The 27,476-nt window shown below is 46.4% G+C and overlaps 1 protein-coding gene across 1 annotated transcript; it reads right to left on the bottom strand.

Annotated features, from left to right (window-relative positions):
• Positions 1-1,819: 1,819 nt before the first annotated feature.
• Positions 1,820-23,991, bottom strand: LOC115311990 (clotting factor G beta subunit). The gene is made up of 8 exons (XM_029970851.4): positions 23,910-23,991; positions 21,584-21,838; positions 19,398-19,628; positions 13,748-13,851; positions 9,654-9,760; positions 4,714-4,979; positions 3,569-3,741; positions 1,820-2,035 (listed from the first exon to the last, which is right to left on the bottom strand). Exons 1-8 carry the CDS (start codon positions 23,989-23,991, stop codon positions 1,820-1,822), a joined length of 1,434 nt encoding a protein of 477 aa, XP_029826711.2.
• Between the last annotated feature and the right edge of the window lie 3,485 nt (positions 23,992-27,476).

Below are 27,476 nucleotides of genomic sequence, written 5' to 3'. Positions count from 1 at the left end.
AATCCGGAGCGTATAATTTCGCGATAATTTTGTGACGAAATTGTGCACCACATAAATGAAACTCACATGACAACGGTCCAGTGACAGTTGGAAGACGCCAACGATCATTGGCTTGATGACTCTTGAGAGCGCTAGCGTAAAAAGTGCATCAGAAACGCTTTGGGGTCCTTGCAGCGTAGCAGTTGTCTTGCGCAGAGTGGTGTGCAACTACAAATGGCAAGAGAATGCTTCCGCGACAGATCGTACAGAGATGATTCGGGTCATTTTTTTTTATGTTTATGTAAAAACTTCATCTAAAAGTCATGTTTTTTGGAGGGGAATTCAGCTGTATGCGAGCGCCGTAGCTAATTCTTTTCCGGAGATATAAACGTTTGAAGCTCGGATCGTGGAGATTGCCATGGTTTCGGCTGTGGTGTTTTTCTCCACACCTCGACTTTGGAAATTTCATATCTCTAGAAAAACAGAATAACTACGGCGTTGGCATAAAGCTAAATGCCCCTCCTAAGAACATGGATTTCACATATATAGTTTGCATATATATGACCCGGACCATCGTTGTACGATCTGACGTAGAAACGCCCATGGTACTAATATATGTATAGGAAGGCATTAAACGTGGCCTTCCATACTAGAGTTCATTGTCACGAACGATACATACCTTTTCTCAAGATGTTCTGTATTGAGCGTTATGTAGCGCATGCGAGTGCTATTTGTCTCAGCGTTCACCCATCTGTAGACGGAATGTCAAGCTTTTCTTCAGTCCCGGCTCATGAGAAGACGTTAAAACGGTGCTAAGACGGCTTCATACATGTATTTATGTGCACTGTCGGACACTGTTAGCGCGAACACGACGTCGGTGCTTTTCATTATAAGTGATATACGCGCGAAACGAACGAGGAACATCTGGAAAACTAAGACTACAAGAACTACGCAGTAACACTGAATCAGTAACTCCCTCCGCATGTATGATCAAAATAAATTGAAGGCCAGCTAATATAGCCAGATTTTCAATAAGTAGAGCTTTATTCTTTATGCTCTGTGCAAATATGCTTGTTTTGCGTTCAAAACATCACCCGCACGCTCGGAATCTTTGATAACAAGTGCCCGATAAAGACTATCTGGCAGAAAAAATATTAGAAAGCGACTCCTTTCATACCCCAAGTACTTTGTTTTTGACGCTTTGAGTGGTTTTAACCGCTTGTACAGATGCTAGAGGTCATTTTCATAAAGTTACAGGACTGGCATATTAGCAATATAAAGCGTCACCGGAGTGCTGGTGAGCCTTCAACACACTCTATATTCCTTTAGAAACGCAGCAAAGTCAGTGGTCTTCAAACCATAGGCGCCCTATTGATTGGAGGCCGGTGGCGTCGCTGGGTTTCCATAGGAGTTAAGCGTTTTTCATTCTTTACTTTTTCCTCAGGTAAGTTCGCTCTTTGCAAATTTTATAGAAAAAAATTCACCATCTCTGGGCAACGCTGCACAAAATCGTAGCGCGATAGGTTAAAGGCCGACGACCAGACTTGAGATTCTGCGAGGCAGAAGATCCTCCTCACAGTGGGGGAGGAGGAAACCGACAACGGTAGACACGGTAGAGGGGGGGAGAAGAAGACGTGGGAGAAAAGTGGAAAGCGCGAACTGGTCGTCGGGCTTTAAGAAGGCCGACGACCAGACTCGAGATTCTGCAAGGCAGAAGATCCTCCTCACCATGGGGGAAGAGGAAACCGACAACGGTAGACAGGTTAGAAGGGGGGAGAGGAGGACGCGGGAGAAAAGTGGAAGAATTTCGTGGTCGATTTAAAGAGCCTGATAGAATCCGCTATGCGTAAAGTTCGGTATTCAGTCCTATTTGACTGTCGGGAAGCACTTGAGTCATTTTGTTTAAAATCCAGTTTCTGTACGTCGAAACTCGGGCGTACACACCGGGGAAGTTCGCTGAGCCGCAGCCCACACCGAAGGAAACAATTCTGATGACTTCGAGGACGTGTTCACCGTTCCGCATGGTTCGGATCACCAGGGGTCCACCTGAATCTTGCTGCAATCAGATAGCCGCAGGAAAAATCATGAAAAGTGAATGAGTTGTGGCGCTTTGGGAGACTATTGACACACACTGATTTGTGTACCGGGTGTCTGTTTCAGGATTTACCTATTAGTTTGAAAAATCCGTTGAACCCGCACTAATGCGGTTTGTGCAGGAGATTTAAACAGCGAGCGGGACATCATTCATAAGAATAACCGCCATGATAAGTCTGTTTATTAAATAACGAGGTAATAAAAATAAAGATATAGTTCTGACGAAAAACTTGCTGAGCGCCGTCAAAAACAACCAAATAAGACAATTTGAGAAATATTTTGGGGCCCCTGGGGATTGTGCCCTCAAGTTTCCACCCATATATTGCTGGCGAAGCGATAACGAGGCGCTGGCAGAGCGATAACGCAGATGATAAGAGACGGGAAAAACCGCTCCGGCGCCGAACAAGGCTCCGGCGCCTTGCTCCGGTTGCACGGCTGGTAACTTTGGCCCACTATCGCGCTTGTCACCCGGCCCCACATATTTCTAAAACTCACTTATTTAGTGAGTTTCGATTACGTTCAGCAAGTTTGTAATTGAAACGATATGTATATTTTTTAATGAAAAGAGTTATGCAGCAAACTTTGCGTTTGTCATCCGGCTTATCGTAACAATTCGACTCGAATATAATTATGACCTCTTGGACGTACAACTCACTTGCATAGATTGCGTTATTGTAGTTTGCGGGGCTCATATTGCCGATTCATTTTCGCTCGAAAAGTAGCTCTGTTTATTTAAAGAATTCACATAGTTTATACTTATCTGTGCTCATTTGCCATTCGTTTCGCTTGATTTTTTGCTTCCCAACTTGTTGTAATGTACCATTGCTACGGGCTGCAAGCGCGAGCTCTTTGTTGAAGAGTGCATCTTGGCAGCGCGAACCCTCAATCAGCAGGACTAACTGCCAAAGATAATGCTACGAGCTCGGGATTCTCACCTTAAAAAAAAATCACCTTTAAAAGACAAGTATTTGTTCAGAGTTTTGTAATAAAAATCGGGAGGAAAACATAAACTGTAAAATTAACACATTTTTCTTTTGTAAGAGGGTTGCGTTTGGTTGATTTCTGAGTGAATTGAGCAAAGTAACGGTGTGTGTACTTGCTCTCTTATTCAAATAAAAGTGCTAGCACGTTGGAGGGGTGGAGGCATTTGAATTGTCGCTATCACATCAGGTTAGGGCCCAAAGTAGTCATATGAAAAAATCAAATCTAAAAATGTCACTGGCCAAACTGAGTTTACGAAAAGCATGCAGAACAAGGTCTCTTCTCTTTGTAATCTTTTGAACACCCTTCCTTCTCCCTCCCTCCTTACGTTGTCCCTAGACCTTTGCGGACTGGCCTATCTGGCCCCCACCCTCAAATTAATTTCCTGACCACTAGTGTAGTCGGTACACTTCCATGGAGATCGGAGTTTTTCCTTTTGAAACACCGCGAAGTTAAGTATTTTCGTACCGATCAGATGCGGTTCACGAAAGCGATCGTGCGGAGGGGCTTTCACCTGACAGGCATCGACGCCACCATATGTGATGTTCCCCGCGCAAACAAAGTCGTTGTTGATGCCTCGAGGGAACTCCCGTACGTAGTTCAGCAGTGAGCTGTAGGACTCGTTGCAGACGTCATTCGCCACCAGCAGCACCTTAGCCTCCTGGAGGTGGGTCTGCACACGCCCACCTGCGGGCAGTGTCGCGTTCATTAAAACGAAGTGGCAGAAAAATCGGACGAAACTGCGACCGCGTTGCCTTGTTGACACAAATCGACCGCGTTCATTCACAGTGATCACGACTGGTGATAAAAAGATAGAATGCTCATATTACCAGTTTGAGTTCGCAGCTTTCTCGAAAACAACAACAACCACTAAAGTACGAAAATAACAAAACTGGGGTCCTGTGCTACACGGCTGGACGAAGCGGAACTAAGGGGCCGGGGTCAACGTTGTCTGCTGCGATTGGTCAGCGGCGCGATGCTGACCAATCACAGCAGACGACGCTTACCCGGTCCCCAGTTCCCGCTTGGTCCCGCCGTGCAGCATAGGGTTCATGGGGTTGTAATTTAGACCTGTGTGACCAAATCGTTAGGCGTAAAAATACGTTTTCGGCTCAGCCTCGGTTCACTATTTGATGTAATGATACCGCGACTTCCAATCAAAACGCCATAGGTCATGGGCGTACCAACCGGGGGGGGGGGGGGGGGGGCAAGGGGGCGCTCGCTTCCCCCCCCCCCCCCCCCCAGTTCTCAGAGTGGGGGGCAAGGCATGTGTTTTAACCCCCCTTCCCCCCTTAAGCAGCCGCCTATGGTCAGGGCAAACACTGGCTGGCGGCGCCCAGTGAATACCAAGGGCACCGCCCCCCCCCCCCCCCCGGCCCTGGGGGGGAGGAGTGGTCTGGGGTCTGGTTGGCCCCCCCTACTCACAAACAGGTTGGTACGCCACTGCCATTGGTAGGTTGGAGGGGCCACAAGATCGCTTACGCCAGCCAATGGGAATAAAGCACCATTCTCGAGCTCAATGTTGGAACAGCGCTCTGGGTTTTTGCATCTTCAATTTGCGGCAATTTACCCTCGCCACAAAAGAAAACTGCCTTAAAGCCGGCTTATTGCCTTTAGCGTAGTTTTAACGGACTTAGGTAGTCTCTCTGTTGCGCTCACCGAACGCGTTGTGTCCCCAGCCCAAGACAATGGCCTGGTCTTTGTCGGGCTCCGCGGCGGCGTCCGGCAGACAAGCAAGGGGCCTGTTGAGGCCTTCCCCGAGTGCCGATCGGTCGAGCATCAGCAGAGCCACATCGGCGTAGTGCTGCCCCTCGTTGTAGTCGGGGTGCACGAGCACCGACGTCACGTTGCGCTCCACAGTCCAGTCTTCGCTCTCCTCCCTGATGTTAACGTCACCAATACGGCACAGGTACTGCGTGTCGTTACTGCAAAAGAAGTACGCCATTTTTCGTTCCTATACATGAATGGAGTTAGCAGGAGATTTGCTTTCAAAAGACGACTTTACATGGCGTACTTCCGGGTCAAAGTATTGCAGAAAACCTCGAAGTTCCTTTTTGTGCGCCGGAGGCGGTATTTTCCAGATTGCTCGAATTATTTCGCGCTGTTATCGACTGCGCCAGCCAGAGTAGCCGGGAACGTGAAAGTATGTCGGATGGTACTCGATCCTTATCCATTCCGGTCTTTGGCGGGACTTGTAAAGACCGATCTACAGAATCGTCTACTGCCGGGCATAAAAGTGGTTCCTAGTTTCCTTCTCTCCGTCTCTCCCCACAAAAGCGGGTCCCTGTGTCTCTAAACTCCCCCCCGCATAAAAAAAAAAGAGTATTTCTTTGCTTTGAATGGAAAGGAGGAATCGAGAAAGTTTTTTTTCCTGTCTGACTGCTAGCCGTCCTTTAAATGAGCTCCGCAACAGTTTCGGTGCTTTGCTTAAATAATTTGAGAGTTAGTGCCTCGATCTTTCGGAAGTAAAGAACAAAAAAACAGCCTTTTCCTGCATGTCTTAGTTTTCATTTTAAAAACGAACAAAGATTGCGGTTTTGGACACCTCTCAACTCACTCACCATCTTCCGAGTCACGTGCGCTGTCATGTCAATGGGGGTCGCGCGGGGTTCCGGTGAAGTTCTCTCTCTAGAGCCATCAGTGAGCAGCGAGAACTCATCCGCTCGCGACCGCGTGACCACGTGCTGGCGGGCGCAGCGCGAACAATCAGGTGAAAGGAGGAAAGGCTCATCCGGGTCCGGCCATGCCCGTCCGTCTCTGCATGTCCCCCTGCGCCTCCGGCTTCTGGTGGCTGTTCGTGGTAGCAGATAGAGCTGACGGTTGTGTGGATCTAGGATTGATGGCGCCACTAAAACTCCGTATAATAAAAGTTTTATCGATGATACCAGGTTTTGACGAATTTATATTTATGTGAGAACGACAAGACTTATAGAAAAGTTACCTTTCATCCATCAGGTATTCGCACAACTTGCTATCTTTCCACAAGACCCCCATTGACGTCACGCCGCGTGTTTCTCATGGCAACCGCTTGCGGCTGCAGGTCGGGGAATATTCTAATTTTTGCCTCGAGATTACGCGGCGGAATCGCAACATTTTTTTAAGGAAGGAGGTGGGTTTTCTGTCCTCTGTGACAAGATGAACACTCTCAAAAGTAAAAAAATGTCAATTCTTTCAACGTTAACATCGTTGCACAGCCCCTCTAAGATGAGCCTGCGATAAAAAAAAAGTGAAAATGGTCTCGGCAGACCCCACCGGGCCGACTCCGAAAGAAAAAAAACAACCAAAAAACAAATCGGTGTGAGCTTGAATTATTGAAAGTAAAATACTGCCCCATTGCATTCGCGGAGTCTTGTTGTCAACGGAGACATTCGGCTATGCTTACGCGTTTAACCGACACCAAACACGATGCCAATGCCCCGAGAAACAAGAGCATTCGCGAGACAAGAGCGCTCGGGGCGGCGATGAGCTCGGATTGAGATGATTAGAAGGTAGACCTAAAGCTAGCTATCTTTGTCTCCACTCCAACCGTCCATCGCGTTCGAATGCGAGAGCCAAACGCTGAACGCCGGCGTTCCGCAATCTAACGCGTTCGTTGAGTGAAGAGGAGCAAAGCCGTCCTGTGTTCTCACCAGAGAGTTATTATAATGCACGCTAGAGGTTGAAATGACGGTAGTGTCTCTGCGACTTCGGGGATGCAACTTGAAGCAGACAGCAACCAGACTACTTTTGCGGTGCTTCTGTGTATTCCTACCGGGAAACGCGCGTGCATTTTGCCTCTTCGCGGGAAAATAACGTGGATAAATTTTGTTATTTAGGTCGTACGGAATACCATGTACCTTTATTAACATTGTAAAAGTATGATTGCTTTAGCCTTTTTATTTTCCACTGAACGACATTAAATTTTGCTATATTTCAGGTCCAAACCCTTGTTTCATAGCAAGCGTGTATAAACGAGCGACGATTCTAAGCAAAATAACAATCGAAGTGAATGTAGAGTGTGTTCAAGGTCCGCCAGCATTCCGATTGTGCTTATTATACATTGCTGATATGGCCGTTTTGTCACTATATGAAAGGACCCCGTCGTGCATCTTTACCAGCGGTTAAAGAGCATTCAAAGCAAAGAATAAAGTACGTGGACTATGAAAGGTGTGTCGTTTTATTATATCCTATGTGAGGCAGCTTCTATCGGGCACTTGTTTTCTGGCTTTCCCTATTTTTTTTTAAGATTTGGAGCATGCGGGTGATGTTTTGAATGCAGGACAAGCATCTTCGCAGATGTTCATGAGCAGAAAAAATAAAGCAGTATACTTATTTATTGCAAATCGGATTCTATTACGTGGCCTTCAATTTATTTTAATCGACTGCGTGCACAAGGAGTTACTGATCCAGTGTTACATAGTTATTGCCGTCTTCTATTTGTTTTCCACGTGTCCTTGGTTCGTTCGGCACGTATTTTCCCCATGCTGAAAGTGCCGCCGCCGTGTTAGCGCTGACAGTATCCGACAGTGCATATACATATATGTGCGAAGCCGTTTTTAGAACTGTTTTTAATGCCATGATTTTTAAGAAAAAAAAAAAACAACGTCGTAACTGATCAATTATTTCGTCTACGTGACCGATAATGTTCCAATCTACCTAGTACGTACAAATTATTCGTAATATTTGCTCTTATATTCAAGCGCAGAAAGAAAATGCGCTCGTGTTTTCCCATACAAATGCCTTACCGGAAGTCAATTTCCGGTCGATTGCTGTCTGCTTCAATTTGCCACAGCACACTTGCGCCAGTTGTACCTCCATCACTGCTGAGATTTTGCAGACGGCGAGCTTCCACGCTCATTTTGCAGCGGGTATATTCTACATCATCAATACTGGCAGTTTTATAGACGATGGCAATTTTATCATGTATTCTGGAACCAGGAAGGGGAACCAGGCATTTTCTGCCTTTAGTTTCTGTTCCCCTTTCGGTTGATCCGAAAGAAATAAAGACGTCAATTCAAAAAAGTTTCAAGGCTTCGTCCTAAGACCGCCAAGCGCTGTGCATTGTATTTGATTCGCTCAAAAAAGCTGGCGAGTGAACCTGCCGCGAAAACTTTCCGTTATGGCGATTAGGTGCAATTAATCTCGCAGAAGTCGCCAATAAGTGTGCACTCGTTCTGAGCATGCATTGTGAACAGCGCACGCGGATACAGCATCCGGTACATACACCCTCCCCCTATAGTTGCTTTGGTATTCGTATACATGGGTTGAGCTTGCGGTGCCATCGCATTATGCGGGCGGTCATTTCTATTTGTAGCTATTCACTTTTTAGTTGGGACACATTACCTCGTTATTTCCTCTCTTTTTTAATTGGCTTTAGTTATGCAGTGCCAACGAAGGAGCAGACAGGGGTAACTTTATTTGTGAAACTTTTTCCCAACCACCAAACTCGAATTTTGTACCTTCCCGCGAAATTGGCCGCTCGGAAGCAGCAAGGCCACATCAACGACTCCTAAAGTGACGTCAGCGCAAGCTTTGTATACTGAGGTGTAGTTAAGAAACATGTAATGAAGCAATGGCTGGGGCACGACGAAGTGCACAAACACAAATGCATTGTTCAATTGAGCGGCGGTCTGTTGAATGAGTCATGCACGGCTTTAGAACATTTCGTGATGAAGCTCTATCGCGATAACCTTTGGTAGGTACACTTATCTGCTAAGATACGTGCCGTGCACCTAAAATGTAAAAAAAAAAAAAAGAAACACTAGGGCCTGATGGTGCCAATCAAACCGCGCCAAAAGTGCCTCGTCACGTCGCTCGTTACTTTTGTGCTTTTGCTCCGAGGGACTAAACCAATCAGGCACTGCGTGCAGGCCTAAATCCTGCGTTTCTTTTTTTTTCTTTTATGATGGTGATTGGTTTAGTTGAGCATTAAATGAGCTACGCTTAGAGTATCGGCAGTCTGTTCTCCAATCTGCGCATGCGTGGATGCTTCGCCTCAGGCGACTCTAGTTTCTGCGCAAGCGCTGTGCCCACACCCGGCGGGGACAAACCCGGGCTTGTTTGTGAACAGTGTGTTGGACGATAGTTTGATCTTGTTGGCAAAAACCGGGAGCGCAAGACGCGTTGTGAAAAGGCTGGTCACATGCTATTTCTGTGTGTGTGTGTGTGAGACGTTAAGTGACGTCATCAGGTTACATGACTGTGACGTCAGTTCTGACGGTCCTTGGCAGCAGTCTTGACCACGTTTTCTCATAAAATTCGTCTGATAAAATACACAATGTGTTACGCTCTAAGAGAAGCCTGCGCGTCTACTTACCCGCAAGACACTCGAAGAGCCAATCTCCGCGATCTACGAAATTAGTTCAGCGAATGATGAGGCGGAACATCTCTTTAGACCTCAAAATTAAGTTTGCGCTATACGCAATGCAAGCATGACGCTTTGCTTTGCGTAATGCCACAGCGCTTGCTTCATTTGAAGTCTAAACAAATGTCCCGCCTCATCATTTACTGAGCTGAATTTGTAGATCGCAGAGATTGGCTCTTCGAGGGTGTTGCGGGTAAGTAGACGCACAGGCCTTTCTTAGGGTTTAGAAACGTATAATTAATGCTGGTTGACTCACGGCGTATTGTAGAAGCAGTGTGCTGCGGACAAGACGACAGATCTTGTGATGAGCGTACCTCCACACTGGAAGTTCTCGAAGGTCAGCTTGTCTCGAAAAATGGCTACCTGTGCGAACCACCAGACATTTTAAGGAGAGAAATAGAAAGAAATAACCTGCCTATATTGCATAGAGTGGGCAAGATAATAGCGTATTAATGGGTTCAAAGACGCACGCTAAGATGGTAGATGACTTTTGAAAAATGCTTTCAAAACCGCGCCTGTTTAAAACAAAAAAATGCTTTGTGTTGTTTATTTAACGTTCCCTGCAATCGCGCGGAACTGAACAAAACCTTTATTCACGGCATGCTCAGGTTAAATATGCTTCACGATACGGTGCAAAAAAAAAAAAAAAAAAAAAAACAATGAGTAGAGGCTTTGTCACGAGAGCGAGCTCTCTGCCTTTGATAATTTGATAGCACTTTGTCGCTCGTGCAGCCGAAGCTCGGTGAGAGCCAAAGAGCGCTGGATGGAGGTGGGGAGTGTACTGAATTCTTAGCCGGTTCCCGACTGTGGATGCCACGCAGTTGTTTTCCTTGCTTACAGTATATCTCATTTTGGTCGGCTAGTAGCCTAGACGTCATGACTGCAGTGTTTTATTTGCACGCTCAATCCAAAGCACAGTCATGGGCCTGCATTAGCTGTGTATGCGACGTACTATGCTAGAGGTGCCAAACATTTATGTAATCACGCGATAGATCGCAGTCTGGTTAGTGGATGGTCATTATTGTGGCGAGTCAGGAAACGCAATGGTGAAACTCTTATTGAATGAGTCTCTAAGTGCACTTATAGAAAGAACTCAGTTTACTTCTATACTTTAAACGTACTTCCTTCCTTCGTATTCGATTACCGACGACTTCAGATAAACCTTGAGGATCGTTAGGAAACTGTCTACAGATATACCTGGACTTGCTTGGAACTTTACGAGATTCAACTCCAATGCCTCTCTCACTCTCTGCATCAACCGAGTTTTTTCTAGGGAGTGAGGGGTGCTGCGTGTTCAACTTCAACTTCAACATGAACTTCATTGTTTCTCTCCAGGAGAGAGGGGGAGGAAGAAAAAAATAAGCAGACTGTTGCCGCGTGACAGAGTTTCTCCTCCCCTTCAGCGACACGAGAGTCTATTTTAAGTACTAGTGATTCGTACAACAAAGTTTACGTACAAGCAAAAAGGTTCCATCAAAAATCGGCACATATAAAAAATAGAAAACAAAGAACGAATATTGTAGGGGCCTGTAGTCATCGATGGTTACGTTCGAGCTAACTTTTATTTACACTATCTACAAGCTGCAAGCGATGCGATCTGACGTGTTGTTCCCATGTTGATTCAACGCACGAGCGTTCAATCTTCTCTATTTTCACTTCGTCATCTTCGATCTCCTCCTGCCAGAGATATGGCTTACCACGAACCACTTAAACGTTCGATCACACTCCCCACCGGATGGATGGGAGTTTATTCTAAACTTCCATTAACTCCCACAGACACACAAGCTGCACTGGCCTTCGCAAAATGGTGCCGCGAATCACTTAAACGTTCCAACAAATATCCTTTCTGCTCAAACTCATAAAATCCGTGCCAAATAATGTGTACTATTTATAACATTAGGCAACGAGAGCTGCAGCATCTGGAGGCCGCAGCCTATCCTCAAGCGAGGCGTTGACCATGAGTCAACACAGCGGCTTACATATGCAGGCACCCACCGCTTCATATTGCCCATTGATAGAAAAAACAAGGTGATTTTTCCTGAGGAAAGATTAACATGTTAGAATAAATTTATAATTATAATGCTTTGTAGTTGGGACTATGTGAAGGGGGTTGAAAAGTTGTAATGTGTCAACGTTGAACTCCGCGTTGCACGTAATGCGGATGATTCTCTTCTCGAGAACATACAAGGGATGCATATTTCAGCCATTGTGCTACCCCAAACAAGGAAGTAGTAATTATAGCAAGAGTAAAAAAGGGAGTTATATAGAAGGACTAAGACCGAAAAGGGCATTTATAAATAATGCCCGAACCTTTCGGAAGTCTACCACCTATACCAGGCACGTAGCCAGGATTCTTTCTCGGGGGGGGGGGGGGGGGAGGGGGGGAGGGGAGGGGAGTAGAGAGGAGAGGGGGGGGGGGGAGGCCCCAGCAAAATAAACGACTTCGGGGGGGGGGGGGGGGGGGAGAAGGCCGGGCCCCATGCCACCCCCCCTTCCCCCCCCCCCCCCCCTGGCTACGTGCCTGACCTATACATTGTACCAAACACGCCAGTCAAAGCTAAATCAATGAACGCTGTGTCTTGCAAGACGCGATCACGCTCTCTACGGTAGGTCAGGCGATACAATGCAGGCGATTGATTAGTCCGCAATTCGCGCAGCTTCCCACGACGTTATCTTTAAGGTAAAAGGGGTCATTCAGAATCTAATGGGCGATTATATGTTTGAACACAGTAGGAACTCGCTTTTAGATACAACCGCGACTTTTCCGGAAACTCTACGCCTTGCATTAAGCGTGGCGACCAATGCAAAGACTGTAATGGTACGATGCGTGAGAAGCACAGATGTGCCGGTAAGTTGTAGTCATATCTCAATCCTTGTCTAGTGTTATTGTGTGAAGTGGCCTCGACATTCCAGCCAACGACGTAATGAGAGCATGACTTTGAATCTTTGTCTGGACGAAGGGCAGCAAGCGAAGCATCCGGGTTGAATGATCAGCACCTTTGCATAGCAGTATCTACTAGATAGCCTTAGTAGTGTTATATATTGCATTCTACAGGGCAACTCGAATTTGTCGAAGACGCACGCAATTGAACATTCAAAAGCCCCCCCCCCCCCCCCCTCTTTCCAAAAAAAAAATATATGTTTATGGAAAGTACTTTACATGTTACCGAATGCTCGGTTTCCTCCTAAATGTACATTTAGCAGTTCTGACTAAATGCCCATGTTTTAGGGCTCGCTGCTGCATATACGGTTCAAATGTTATAAGGGATTTTATAAATTTTCAATGGGAAGATAGCGGTCGACGAAGTCCACGAACACACGAAGATGACTGTCGCCAGCTACCGAAACGGGCCATTTTTTTCACTAAAAGCTAAAAGAAAAATAACTCAAAACGTTTGAAAAACATTCCAATCAGTTCTGAAACGTTGGCCTCTTGTTCGGACTGCTAGCTCTAAATTTAGGTGGAGACTGAGCGTATGGCGACGCGTTGTGTACTTTTGTATTTAAAAAAGATACTGCAAGCGGTTTTTTTTTTCCGGGGGGACACGTTGTACGTCCATCGCTTTGCGACCCGCAAACTCTTACTCGCATCATAAGGTCGTCATGCATGGTTTTGCCATTGGGGCCGACATATTTCCACAGAGGAGAGTATCGCACTTTGGTTGGAAAGGACTAAACAATAAACACTGAAACTGTCAACCATAGGTTAGGATGAGGCACTCCTGCTACTGTGCCTGGAACGCGTCTCCGACTGGTGAGTTTTCCGCGTACTAAAAGCTGGTGCCTGGACATCCGCCTGTTTACGTCAGAGACGTGTCATGCTATAAAAAATTCTAGAAGACCGTTTTTCTCCTCCGCTATACCGTACCAACGAAGAAAACGCCGTTGCTGAGCATGCGCGCCGTCAGATTTGTCTGCAGTGTTCAAGGTCTTGTGGCGGATTACGGAGCGCTATCCGGGTGCTTAGCGGGCTGCGGAAACGGTCTACTACAATTCCCCTATGTTGGCGGCCACGATTCAGGCGATATCGCGGCAGCGATGATATACCTGGAAAACACCTGTTTTTGCTGCAGGTCGTATTCCAGCTTGACAATCCGCGGAAGCTTCTGCAACCAGGAGTTGGGACTCCGTGAAGATAGTGACACTCGCGTCCGCTTGTCAATTTTTGCCTGGTCATCTCGCACCAACCGCCAGGATAGCGGCATGCAACAATTTGATACGTTGGCTTTTGTGACGTCATTCGTTGCCGTTTCGGAACCACTTTTGACGTATGGGCGAGCTAGAATGCTAAGCAGACCAGTCAAGGACACGTTCCAGGCAGCGTGCTCCTGCAGCAGCGGGGAAACTCACCGCAAAGGGGTAGGAATCCCGGGCGGCGTTTATACCTCCGATGACCATAAGACGGGGAACGACGTGCCGCGCATCCTCAGGTCGAGGTGTAGTTTTCCCGCAGACTGAAAGTAGAGATAACTTTTTGCTACGTCTCATCTTGATTCGGATGTGGATATTCTTTACAACGACAACCGAGGCACGATGCTAAGTTGAAACCGCAGGGTACGTTACATGACTCCTCTTTCTTCGGATGTGCAGTATTGGATTTGCATATTCCTACGTGTTCATTTTTTTATCTTTTCAGTCTTCAACATGTCCAAATACTCGAATCAACTTCACGTAACTTTCAATAAAACCCATTACGCAAAGAATACTTTTCCATAACGATCGCGCTTTTTTTTCTTTTTGCGTCTCGACTTCGTTTTTGCGCGCGATTCCGTTTTTTGACATAAAGTATCTTGTATATTTGTTTTTTACAGTAACTGACAGATGAAGTCACCATAGTGTGTGATTTTTTAGGTTTGCTGTCTTCGCTCGGTGATCCGTTCCTCGGTGTTCTTCTCCAATAATGCCACCATCTCACTGGTAGCTGAGTGATAAGATGATTTGGACTTGGATGTGAACTTGGATTGTGACTTGAATGTTAACATGGATCTGGATTTTGACTCGCCACGCTCTGCGTTTATTAAGCTGGCGGTGTCTATAAATGTATTCTTTAAGAGGCTATGAAACAAATTCCGGGCTGGTATAAATTATTTAAAATTGAGGCTTTATTAATCGCATATTGTTTAGTGGGCCAAAAGGAAGACAGCAGAAAGTAAAAAAAAAATCCATCTTTTCGGTGCGAACATTTGGAAATATAGCGGACTATTTCATACCTCCTTTCCTTCGAAAGCTCCCCGATACATCCGCGTTACCCAAAGCACGTCAGCGGTGCCAAATGACGTCAGCCGACCCCAGCTCGCTCATTAGACACGAGAACTGCGTCACTCGAACGTATGCGCTCATCAACAATCGATCCGTTGACAAATATTTGAATTCGCGTTCGTGGCCCAAAAAAGTGCCCCAACGGATCTTTTCGTCACTGGCGAACAAGTTCTATGGTGTGCTTATAAGGCACGGTAAAAGCTTAGAGTCATCGCACCGGTGCCCAAGCGTGTGACGACGACGTGATTTCTCAATTTGCCTTAGAGTTGAGGATTAAAGCTAAGGAGGAAGAAGTAGAAAATCTTTTCATAGCCTCTTTAATAATGGCAATTGCTAGAGTCCCATAATCAAAAATGTATTTAAACGGCTGACGGAATTTTTTTAGAGCGCAGCTCCTAGGCGGCCGTTTCCGGCTTGAGCGGCGTCGGCGTCCGCGTCGGCGTCCCTGTCGGCGTCGGTCGTAACCACGAGCCCCCCCCCCCCCCCCCTCCCCGAGGACCTCGGGAGGGCCTCGGGTTTCTTCGGGAGGACCTCGGGAGGACCTTGGGTGGCTTCGGCGACCTCGGGGAGGGGAGTCACGTGACCCCCCCAGGTCACGTGACCCCCTCTCTAAGGTCACGTGACTCCCCTCCCCGAGGTCACGTGACCCCCCTCCCCGAGGTCACGTGACCCCCTTCCCCGAGGTCACGTGACCCCCCCACCTTAGTACCCTTCCCTCCTCCTCCTCCTCAAGAGCTGCAATCTAATTAGGCATTTCAGGGAGTTATAAACGACTTTCACTTTTTTTTTTCTCAGCTAGCGGATTCGGTCAAAGCTACATTGGTTCAGACTGGTTGGTACAGGGCGCCGCATTAGAAGGAGAACGGGCGAAAACGTTGCTGTCAGCGCGGCATCACATCATATCACATCAGATCACAGCACACCACAGGTCTGCCTGAGTTCGCGTTGACTAGCCGGCTACTAATTAAACTGAAGCAAACCACCCAACTTCATTGGGGCTATAATTTAAGTGCACGGGACGCTGACAGGACTGACATTCATTGTTTGGATGTGCCGGGAAACGCGTCCTTCTCATTATGGGTAGCATCGGGATGAGCGACGATGATGGAGTGGCTTAGTCTCAAGCTTAGTTTTTACGTTCCCTACTGAAAAAAAAAAAAGCATTTGGCGCCTGTATGAAAGTAAACGGGTTCATACGGGAAACAATTTGGCAATACCGGTCACCAGTTTGTCAAAGGGGTCGCCCGTTTGGCTCAAAAGCGTCCCTCGTATGAGCCATAACGTTCACCTATTTGGACAAACCGGTCACTCCTTTCGCAAACAGGTCGCTCGTCTGGGCAAATGGGCGACTCGTTTGGGCAAAGTTGTCGCACGTTTGCTCAAACCGTTGACCATGTTGCACAGACGGGGCAAACTGTACCGGTTTAATCAAACGGCTCTCCGAAGCCCCTTTGATATTGAACGTACTGATCGGCGGCATGGGCACGCCTGTTTCGGCCGTGGCAGTCAATGTTTCCGGAAGGCTGGGAGCGCCGGTTCATCGATTTCAGATCTCCCGCGTTATGCAAGTAATTACATATATATTTTAATTGCGCTGATGTTCGTAAACGCGCGACGTTGGTGAGCCTATATTTTTGACAGAACTTTAAAACTTTTTCCATCTTTGTTTCCTCAATTTATTTATTCAGCTCGAATCTCTCTCCCAGAAGATGCAAACGCGTGAAAGAATGTACTTCTAGACTCCGTTTCACTTCAATTCAAGACGCAGCGAAGGTAGCGCATGAACACGCGGCTGCAAGAACATCGAGCATTGTTAGAGCACGCCCGCCGTTGCTGCAGTCAAACTACGAGCTCGCGCTGAGTACTTTCTTCGCTCGGGCGCAAGCCGAGCTTCTGGCCGCCGTCATTTCCAGCGCGCGCGCCTGCTTTCCGAGGCTACAAAAACACGTCTCACTGAAATGCCTGGGTCTGTGCCGGTGTCGTGCGCCTTCAACGCGCCCCCTCCTTCCTCTCTTGTCACCACTGTCACGTGACCCGCAGCATCGCGCGAGCTACACGCTGATAAGCATCGAGATCCGGAAGGGCGCGCCTTGCAGCCGCTTTTTTCTTTGTCTGCTTCCTTGCAAAAATGTTCCAAAAGCCGGGTGAATTCATGATTGAAAAGGTTTACTCCGACTTAACATAACAAATTAATAACAAAAGGTACAGACGTTTCGCCACCTATGCAGGTGGCATCTTCAGTATACACTGACACAAATGAGGTGAGGTCGACCAGTCTACTTATCACACACGTCCCCGTAAACGTCCGGCAGGGGGCCACGGTTGGTGTTGCACACCGATGAGTCACGGCGAATGAACCAGGACTCGACGAATTTTCTTTGCCCCCACCTTTGTTCTCGGGCCAGCGTCGTCGCATTGTCCAGGTCGAAACTGTGTCCTGTCGTCCAGCAGTGTTCGACAAGTTCCGTCTTGGACCGCGTGGCATGGGTGGCCTTGGCAACGTCCCTTTTGTGTTCTTTCAATCTCGTTGCCCTCTTTCTGCCCGTTTCGCCGATGTAGGTCGCGTCAAAGTGCAGTGCGGGGATTGTGACGCGACCTACATCGGCGAAACGGGCAGAAAGAGGGCAACGAGATTGAAAGAACACAAAAGGGACGTTGCCAAGGCCACCCATGCCACGCGGTCCAAGACGGAACTTGTCGAACACTGCTGGACGACAGGACACAGTTTCGACCTGGACAATGCGACGACGCTGGCCCGAGAACAAAGGTGGGGGCAAAGAAAATTCGTCGAGTCCTGGTTCATTCGCCGTGACTCATCGGTGTGCAACACCAACCGTGGCCCCCTGCCGGACGTTTACGGGGACGTGTGTGATAAGTAGACTGGTCGACCTCACCTCATTTGTGTCAGTGTATACTGAAGATGCCACCTGCATAGGTGGCGAAACGTCTGTACCTTTTGTTATTAATTTGTTATGTTAAGTCGGAGTAAACCTTTTCAATCAGTCTGCTTCCTTGTTGTCAGTTGCAGTTCGAACTTCGTGCGTCCTACCTGCTTCGATCTGTCGCCTAACCGTGCAGTCTTATTAGGATGTTTCTCGACAACGTATTGAATGTACACCAAAGCTATCAGTGTTCGAAAACTCCTACACGTATATCGGCAACAAGTGATCCTTCAAAGAAGACAGGAATTCTTGCGGTTTGGTTGGGTTCGTCTAATGACAACTTGCGCACCGCATCGCGTTGAAACTTCAAAGGAGCCGTTCCCTCCGTTTGCGTTTGCGCGGTTGTCCTGTTTTGTCCGTATCGACAAATATCACGGAGTACATCTTTCAAGCCCGCTATTATTATGGTAAGTGCACTGCAACCTATTTGTCGGCAAAGATTGACCGTTCTTCTAGGCATACTCTTCCAGATTATCTATAGAATTATGCAGCGTCTATTCTCGCGGCAGCCGGGAAAATAATTTCCCCGAAAGTCTGCCTTTATAGTCTAGAATTACCTCGGTTGTTGTTTGCTTTGCAATCTTCTCAGTTGTATGTAAAAGCTTAGAGTGCCTCTCACATTTCACCGTTTGTACTTGCCTACAGAAGAGGTAATAAAATTCGAGGAGAATCGAAAATAATCTTTTGTGTCTGTTTTCCCATCCACTTGAAAACACCTACGCGAGCACATTTGTTCTAAGTGTTTCGTCCATGTTATAAATAGGTTTACGAGTTTCGGGGCGTCTTAAATAAGTTTAAGATAACCAGCCTCCCAGACGATACCCATTTGGGGCTAGCGCATAATTTGCCAATTCGAATGGCACGTTCAAACCTGTGGTCACGTACTTGCCAGGTCGAACCGGCACCCGTATCAAACGGGCACCCGTATCAAACGGGCACCCGTATCAAACGGGCACCTGTATCAAACGGGTACTGCTTCAAACTGGTACCGTTTCAAACGGGTACCCGTATCCCATAATCACGTTTGATCCAAACGGATCGACAGGTTTGTCACCCGTTTGATTCAGACGGGTCAACCAGTTTGCCACCCGTTTGAATTTCAAATGGTTTTTTTCAGTAGGGTTGCCAATCTTCCCAAACATTGTTTTCGGATGTAGTTTCTCGTGATGTAAATGTATCTGTGCTTCCAATAAATTACAAAGGGAATTTTGCGTGCCAAACCAACGATGTGATTCTGGGGCAGTTCAACAAAGGATAGATTTTGAACGTCGACCCTTCGGGATTTTTGACGTGCAGCCGCAATCTCGGTTACATGATGCGCCCTTCGCAATAAGCCGCCGTCAGATTGCGGACGCCTCAACCGGGATTCGAACTCGCCCCATCAAGATCCGTGGGCTGTGGCTTTGATTCGTAGCCACTGAGGTGAAGTACTATGTTTACACCTGCTAGGATTAAATTATAAATTGATTGAAACGCTGGAACCCTGAAAATTGCAATTGCAAGGTTTCGCATAGCAACCTCGCACATCATTAGGTTTTTAAAATTATTGAATCAAAAAAGAATCATCCGGAACCGCGAGAAAATATATGGATGTAATGATAACGACCCATTATATTCGCCCTGGAAAAAAAGGTTGCTATAGAAGATTGGTGCTGGTTTGTCTCGTCAAAATCGTACCATTGCTGAGTGCGACGCCTCTTATTTACGGACAGGAGAGCGGTACACCATCCAGGGGTGATAAGTCAAAGTGGGAACCCTGCCGCGAAGTCAGTAGTGGTTGACTTGGAATGACTACTTACAAACTCCGTTCTCGTAGTCGAGCTCAGATGTCTTGAGGGCGCGAGCCGAGACGTCCTCCTGAATCGGTTCCAACGGCTGTGTCTCGTTACGTTTGCAGCAGGCGTAGAGTATGCGGTCCTGGATGCTGCACAGGGGAGGGTACTTGCCCTGGTTTATTTGCTCCTCGAGTTCCTTGCATTTGAAAAGTGGAATGCAAGTGCCCCGCTGTCCACTCTCCGTTTGGCAGGGATCTGAGATGGAGAAAAATATGTCACATAGATTCATGACTCAATGCTGTGGTAGGCCACAAGGGGAGGTGTGGCTATATTGCTCGCTTCTTTCAGTGGCTGGAAGCGGCCTTAGGTATTGTGCTCCATGTGTAGCTATCACCATGGTTCCCTGCGTAAGTTTTCTCTAGTGCCAGAGCATCAAATAGCAGTTTTGTTTTAAACTTTGGCTGTAAATAAATGAAAACATGCGATAAAAATAAATATAACATATTTGGAAGGATCGCGCTTCCATTTCCGTACGAATAATACCTCTTAAGAATGTAATAAAATTCTGAACCTACGCTGTTTTGCTAGCATCGTTTTTAACCCTGGAGTGCAAGGTACAGCTGCGCCTTGGTTACGAACACCACACTCACCTCTCCGACCCCTGCGCTCCCAATAACTTAGTTTGTAGGAATTTTGCGTTAGAAATACGACGTGCCGTGCGAGCTTTCCACCGACCATTTTTCTATTTACAAGACGTAAAGGGTGGTTCAAACCAGTCAGGATTCGGGCCGGCGCTTAGGGGTGCATGGACATCTTTTCGTGGCTTCCGTAGCCCGCTGTGAGTCGAAATCTTGCGGTTTGCTTTGGACGACGCGCCGGCAAACTGACTGCCAGAACAGGTAATGTGACGTCACGACGGTTTTCCAGGCATTCAATAATATGTGTGACACGTCACGAGCAACGCCCAATGGAAAGGAAGGGCGGCGGGGGCTCGAGGGGGCGGGGGGGGGGGGGGGAGGGGAGAGGGGCAGAGGGTTTAGGGGGTAGTTCGTTGGTGTGGCCTCAGCGAGAAAGAGGAAATGCGCGGCCCTCTCGACGGCCATGGGCAGGACAGTGGGAATAAACGTTTTGTGGGAATTATGAGTGGCATCCAGGAAAAGAGTGCACCAAAAGCTACTGTCTTAACCACCACCTCCCGCTTTCGTCCCGCCGTTGCTGGCACTGGAACACTATAGTTGTGGAACGCGGAGAGTTGTATATCCAACACAGCATCCAGGCAGCAGAAACCAGAATACGTCAAACCACTCGAAACATTATATACACGTCCGCCTCTCGGAGAACGGATTTCGGGCTGGGACAGAAAGAAGAAAGCTCCCTCAATTTCTTTCTTCCATTGGAGAGAGAGGGAATCTCTCCTCCGCTTTGCGGCAAGTAGCTCAGAAATCTCATGTGAGGAAAGGACGACGGAGTTAAGGGGAGGGCGAATGGGTAGATGGAAACTGGGAACTGGGTTTCCTACCGTCAGAATACCATTTGGTAGACCGGCCTTTGACAGATCGGCATGCAAGGGTAACACTTCAGCGTCGCGAAAATGATGCCTTTCTGAAGCGACGGAAGCGCGCATTAAAACGCACCGACATCCAAAATGGCGTCTCTCGAGAACCCTTTCGTTAAATGATGTATTACTCGTTGGCGGATTGTGAGCAGCACAGCCAAAGTGAAGGTAGAACTTTTGCTGAGGGAGCTTCAGCATTCTTAGCTTGTTTTGATGTCATGGTAGCCAATAACAAAATAAAATCATAAGGTAAAAATTAACAACAAAAGTGAAAACGAATCAAGGATAACTAAAGGAGGTGATTAGAGAATGACACCATCTGGCTTGGTGGTCTCGGTGTGGAGGTGACGCCAATGGGTGTAGGACAATCATCCCCATTGAAAAGCAACACAAATTCGAGGGAACGCTGTCAGATAAGAGTTAGGTTATTAATGCGGCTTTATAATGCCGTACCGCACCTCATGAATGCTGTGTACCTTAAAAATGTATTTCCTTTTTATTACATAATCGCTCAAGAAATTCAAGGTCTTCACTTTACTTCCCTCCGCCACACTTGTCACCAAATATTAAAAATAATTCAATTACCTTTATTTGTGCATAACTTGCGACGGAGTTGTTTTTGCGCACCATGGCAAAGTGCAGGAGCCGCACTTACCTATCTCTAGCTGGGCTGAAGTCGATGACGTAGTTGTCGCGGCTGCAGTTGTCGTAATGGTGGCGCTCGTCGTCGTGGGCTCTTCGGGTAGAGGGCAGCACACGATGGGCCGCAAACCGCGAAGTCCACAGAATATGGGAGATCTGAGCGTCTCCACATCCTTCAGGGACTGGATGCATTCCTGGACTGGCATGCAGAGGCCGTCCACTATCTCGGCCCGGCTAAGGTGTCTAGCACGACACGAGTCACGGCGCACTGGACGTCGGATACAAAGGAGTTTATAAGGTCTGGTAGGAATTGTGCCCCAGCCTCATACACTCTTAAAAAAAAAAAAAAAAAAGGGGGAAACGAAAGTTGAACAGGGGTTCACTGACGACGCATTCAATTACTCCCCCTAAAAATGCCCTGCTGATTGTATAAATTCACACGTATGTGCCTATCGGGTTTTAAGTATAACTTTTCGTTAGCCATTGAAAAAAACATTTTTAGAAGTAGAGTTTTTGGACACATTATGAACATTCAATGAAGACAAATATTTATGAACTCATTGAAATACCTTATTTGGGAATCTTAATTACATGAATATTTCTGAAGTGAAGATAGATTTTGTCGTGACCGTTATATATTTAAAAATATTTAAAAAAACCTCGAGGGACTGTATAGTTGGTGACAAGTGAAGAGTTAAGGAGAAGCTCCTCTCACCCTTTTCCACTTAAGCAGAGCAAAGGCTGGAAAGGAGGTAACTCCCTCTCCAGCGTTCACTCTGGTAAAGTGGAAAAGGGAAGGAAGAGTTGTCCCTGGACGTTTAACCTGTCATTGACTATAGTTCTTTTAGCTGAACGCTGAAGAATTTCATTATCAACAGGCAATGTTGTTGATTTTTTATGAATATCTGTCTTTCCCTGTCAGATGGTTTTCTTATTGACAAGGCTGATTGATAATTTGACTCTCTTTTTTCCTTGAAAATTCCTAAGAACAGATGTGAAGCACAATCGTGGATACGGCAGAGGAGAGTTTGGTAATATTAAGAGTCAGGTGGACAGCTTTTGGTCACCTCACTGCAGCATTGTATAAAATAAACTTTTAAGGCAAATATATACCTGCTTAAAGAAAGCAAATTGAGTAGTCACCGAAATAGGAAAAAAAAAAAGCTAACACTTTACGTTTTATCACAAAAATAAATTCCGCTTCGCCGAACACCCAGCCTCTGCCCAAATATAGTTGTAGCCCGGCTGCACTCGTCAATCTGCACTCATTCCCATATATATATAAATATATAATTTTTTTTAAATCTTTGACGATACAAATTAGGACCCGTTAGGGATGTAGACACCATTCATCTCACATTCGTGAACTTCGAGGGCTGCCTTTATGTCATCAAAAAGTTTGGAAAAAATCGTTTATACTTTTTGATATGACGGTTAGTTCTGACATTTTGGTGTCTGGCATCAATCGATAGCGCTATATTTCAGCGGAGCCTCTATACGCTCATTATTGTTGCTAGAAACCGCTATCTAATCGCTGCCATTACCCCTGAGCACGTTTTTGTATGCTTGCCGTTAATGATAGTAAACGTAGAGTAGAACTTGTTAAACGATCCAAAAAAGAGTGGAGTTTCATAATGTTTGTGCAACCCTGCTCAATGAAAGTTTTGTTGTCGCCTTTAGACATGTTCAAACTTCAGTCTCCCTGAACATTATTCTTAAATTGTCGCCTACACTTTTAGTCGTGATTATCCCTTCCGTATTATTAAGAAAATTTAAGATGTAAATATATTTGTTAAAATTCATAAATTTAATAACATCGAATAAAAGTGAAATCTAAAAGAAAAGATTATTCGCAGTTTGCTTGGGAACAATGGTAAGTTTGTATTCAAAGGAATGGAAATTGGAAATTAGATTTCGTTATACAAATTGAGTGATTTATTTGATCATCTAATTATGCACCGATATCGTTCACTGGTGTGAGTATATACTTTTCGGAGAAACAATAATTTACAGATTTACAGACTAATATTTTTAGCCCGTTTAAACATGAGTAGCAAAAAAAAAAACATTTGTGTGCTACTTAAATCCGCAGCTCTGAACGTTAAATCAAAACATTCACAAACATCTGGATTGTGAATCGACGGGCGGTCGGGTATCACTACTGTGTGAAGCACGTCAATGAAAGGCTCCAGGCCAGCAACGTTTCTGCAGCGTCTAAACTTTTTCTACAACTGAGTCGCTAGGCGCCCTTTAGGGACGACCGACCGCTCGCCGACTAAACAAACGCACAACACAATTAACTTATATTCTCACACTTATTCGCGATATCATACACAAACCTCTCGATCCGTCGACTGTCGTCGAGTAGTACACGGCGAGTGAGAGTAGAATTCTCCACACACGTCTTCGGTCGCACGCCATGTTGCTTGAGGGTCCGAACGACACGCGCTTAACTGCATCTGCCCACAGCGGGAAATATTTCGATGAACACCGCGGGTCGGCATAATCAACAGCGATACTCTTCGTCCGTTGCGCCTTCGGGCTATAAAGCGACCTTCACCTCAATGCGGCCTCTCGTCGAAGGAAAACAGCGTGTGGCGCCGTGGCTGGACCCTCACCCGTTTGCGGCTGGTAATTGATCAGCGAGAGAGACTTGGACAGAAAGTGGTTTCTGTCGGTGCAGCGTCTATATACACCAAAATGCGGCTCTGGCATACGTCACTCAGCTGCGGTAGCGTCGCTGTCGGCACGGGGCATGCGCGGGCACTTCATCTTACGCAAGTCAAGCTTCTTTCTGTACACGGGCGGTGCTGACGAATAGCGCGGGGCAAATGCATGGATTTTCGGAAACAGCGCGCAGGCCTATATCATGGGGGGTATCAAACCAATGCGAGAATAAATCGTCTGATTTACTCTCGCAGATAAAGTGTATTTCAGTTGCCTCGCCCCCAGCGTGCATTTCAACTGTACACGCTCAACCAAAGCATGACGGGAGGCAACAAGCACGTACTGGAGATCAGTAATCCCATAGAAACACTGCGTTTTGTCTTGTTACTGAGTATAGTTAATTAACTAAATAAATTTGTAAGTATCGTCAAAGAAGTTTCCGACTCCTTTTGGTGGTCCCTCTCCGTGACATCACGGAGATATTTTTTTCCTGGGTCACCTTGCAAATGGTCCGGTAACGGCTGATGGTAACTTCAAATATTATTTCTGCTTGGTCTTTAAATACCGTGCGTACAGTTTAATTTGTGCGATCCTAATCTCACGGGAACACCGTCGCTTTTCTCACTGTGACGTCACGGAGACGACACAGCAAACAATCAGCACGCTGCAACTACACAGCAACGGTTGTGCTCGTTCTCGGGGATAATAGATTTCGGAAAACATTGTGCTTGACTGGCATCCGTCGAATGAAAAATTACATAAAGTGATTTTGAAGGGTCATGCCAGTATTGAGGAGACTCCTGTATTACATATGCATGTGTCTGTTGAGGCCGCGGAGGGGCAGGGGAGACACAGTTTTGTATTGGCTTGTGGGACTTTGGCCAGGAAATTCTTCACCAATCCATAGACAAGCAAACCTTTCATTAAATAAATAAGTCTCATCATCTCTTTAATAAAAATGCGTTTTTTTTTTGTTCATATTATATGAGCGAATGACGTTTTAGCCATTAGAAACCATTTGAGCGGACGAACGTTTTTGGGAATGCCATTTTAGCGAACAGGCTATTTTTCGACGGTGACGAGCTAGGCTTTTAAACTGGCGCAGTTAACCCTCGCCGTCGATCAGGGAAAATGAAGCTGCCATTCGTAAGAGCGTCATTCGATGAAACGTCATGGTTTTATTTTCATTCGCTAAATCGTCGTTCGATCAAGTCCTGTTTCTTCTCCGAAACAAGGCACCTAAGAGTGTCTTCTTACCTGCTTTCCACACGGTTGACAGCAGACCATATCCCCCTCGGTCGAGTAGCAAAGAGAATGTTGGGTCCATTGCCGAATCAGCACGCTCTTTCAGACCTTCTTTTTTGGCATTGTTGAGAAGCTTCAGGCAGCGAACGCAAAAAGCAGCAAACCACAGACCAACGGACACAATAACGTTAGAGACCGACGCGCACGTGAAAAGAGCAAACTACGGCTTCCTATTTCATTCACCTCACACGTGTGCCTGCGTGCGTGTGCGTGCACGCAGGCACACGCACACAGACACACGCGCTCGCTCATTAAAAAAAGAAAACTTTTTGGTGGGCGTTACGCTCTGTTTCCTGATCTTCCAATGAACCGCAGCGAATAGGACGAGCCATCCCAGCCAACCCAGTTTTACTCCAGCTGGGCGGAGCGACACGCGGAGATTCTCCCAGCGCTGGACTGGCTGGGACGCTCCCAGCATCCACTAAGGTCCATTTAGGCTGAAACGGAGTACAGCAGCATCCAAATCCAGACTTCCAGCCTCCAGGCATCTCCCGGGCTCCACACTTGTCTTGGGCGATGCGAGAGGAGGAGAAAGCAAAGGCGCGGCAAGAAATAAACAAAAGGACGATGCTTGTGGCAGGGCGGGAAGGGCCTCCTACTGAAGGAAGGCGCCGTTTGCGCCTTGGCTTACTGGCGTGAAGAAAATAAACAACGATGTTTGTGGTGTGTCTCGGGACCAAGATTGGAACAGCCTGTTCCCATGCATCGCAGCAAGATGAAAAATAGTTCGCTTGAAATTGAAACTAAGCAGAAGAAGTAATTTTGGGGGTACCGAAGCAAAAAAAGTCAAGAATAGGCATTTATAGGCGGGGAACGGTAATTTAGGCTCAAACGCCGAAATAGGCATTTGTAGGCGCTATAAAACTACTATTAAAACGCTTCTTAACTCATGATTCGTGCTTATACATAGAAAAGGCAATATAGGGACCAAAAAAACAAAATAGGCACCTGCCTAAAGATCCGGCTTCTAGTGATCAGAGTACAATACCCGAGTTACTATCCACGCGTAAACAGCTAAATATTTGCATTCTTAGATTTTTTGTTTCTATATACCTGTCACCCCCTCTCATCTGCGATGCCCGCGTAGCCAGACAAGTGCACGTTACCTCAAAAAAGAATAAGTACCGTTGCTCGTTACTAGTTCAAAACGTAACTAAATACGTTACTTGTTACCGATTCTCAAAAGAAACGCGTTACTTTACTTCAAAAGTAACGAGTTACTTTTCTCTTTACTTTGACGGCCAAATACAAAACTGGTTTTGTTTCATGGTTCATTGTTTTCTTTTCAGTAGTCGTTGCACTTAAACAGTGGCTGCCTCTCGAAGTTTTTATTGGTTAAATTTCTCCGCTTCCTTGAAAATACATCTCCGGCGACGCTGAGGAGTCGTTCTACTGACGCACTCAAATGAACGGCAATATTTTGTTTCAGGAAGGACTTAAAACGAGGCTGTTTAAACGGCGTAGTTACTCCTCAAAAATAACGAAATATCGTTACCCGTCGCTTGGCTTTAAATAGTACCTTACTCATTCCCTTAATAAACAAAAGAATAAATAGGGTTCTCTTTACCGAAGCAAGTGGGTAGCTAGAAGTATAGCTCGATTGTCACAGTAATTAAAAAACACCTAGAGTTGAATCTATAATTACCGCTAGAACTAATATTACCCGTCTTGTCTTTTTTTCACGGCCTCCACAATTGATTGTTTGTGTATCTCGGATTACATTTCCGCGACCCATCTGACACATTTTCAAGCACCTTGGCGGTTCCCTTAGAGCTCAGCTTCCCTTCTTCAGAAATGTATTGCCCCAATAAAAGTATATGCTCTTTGGTGCTTTTATAGCATCAACTTTACTCGCAAGGCATGGTCCCGCGAACATTTTTTTTTTACCATTGTATATCGCTTTAGTGTTTTCACCGGTTTGTAGTTCAATGCGT

The sequence above is a fragment of the Ixodes scapularis genome, unplaced genomic scaffold, assembly GCF_016920785.2.
Source record: "Ixodes scapularis isolate PalLabHiFi unplaced genomic scaffold, ASM1692078v2 PGA_scaffold4__175_contigs__length_147842914, whole genome shotgun sequence".
NCBI classification, from domain to species: Eukaryota; Metazoa; Arthropoda; class Arachnida; order Ixodida; family Ixodidae; genus Ixodes; species Ixodes scapularis.
Note: the sequence above shows the minus strand (reverse complement) of the source record. Positions and strands in the feature narration are given on the sequence as shown.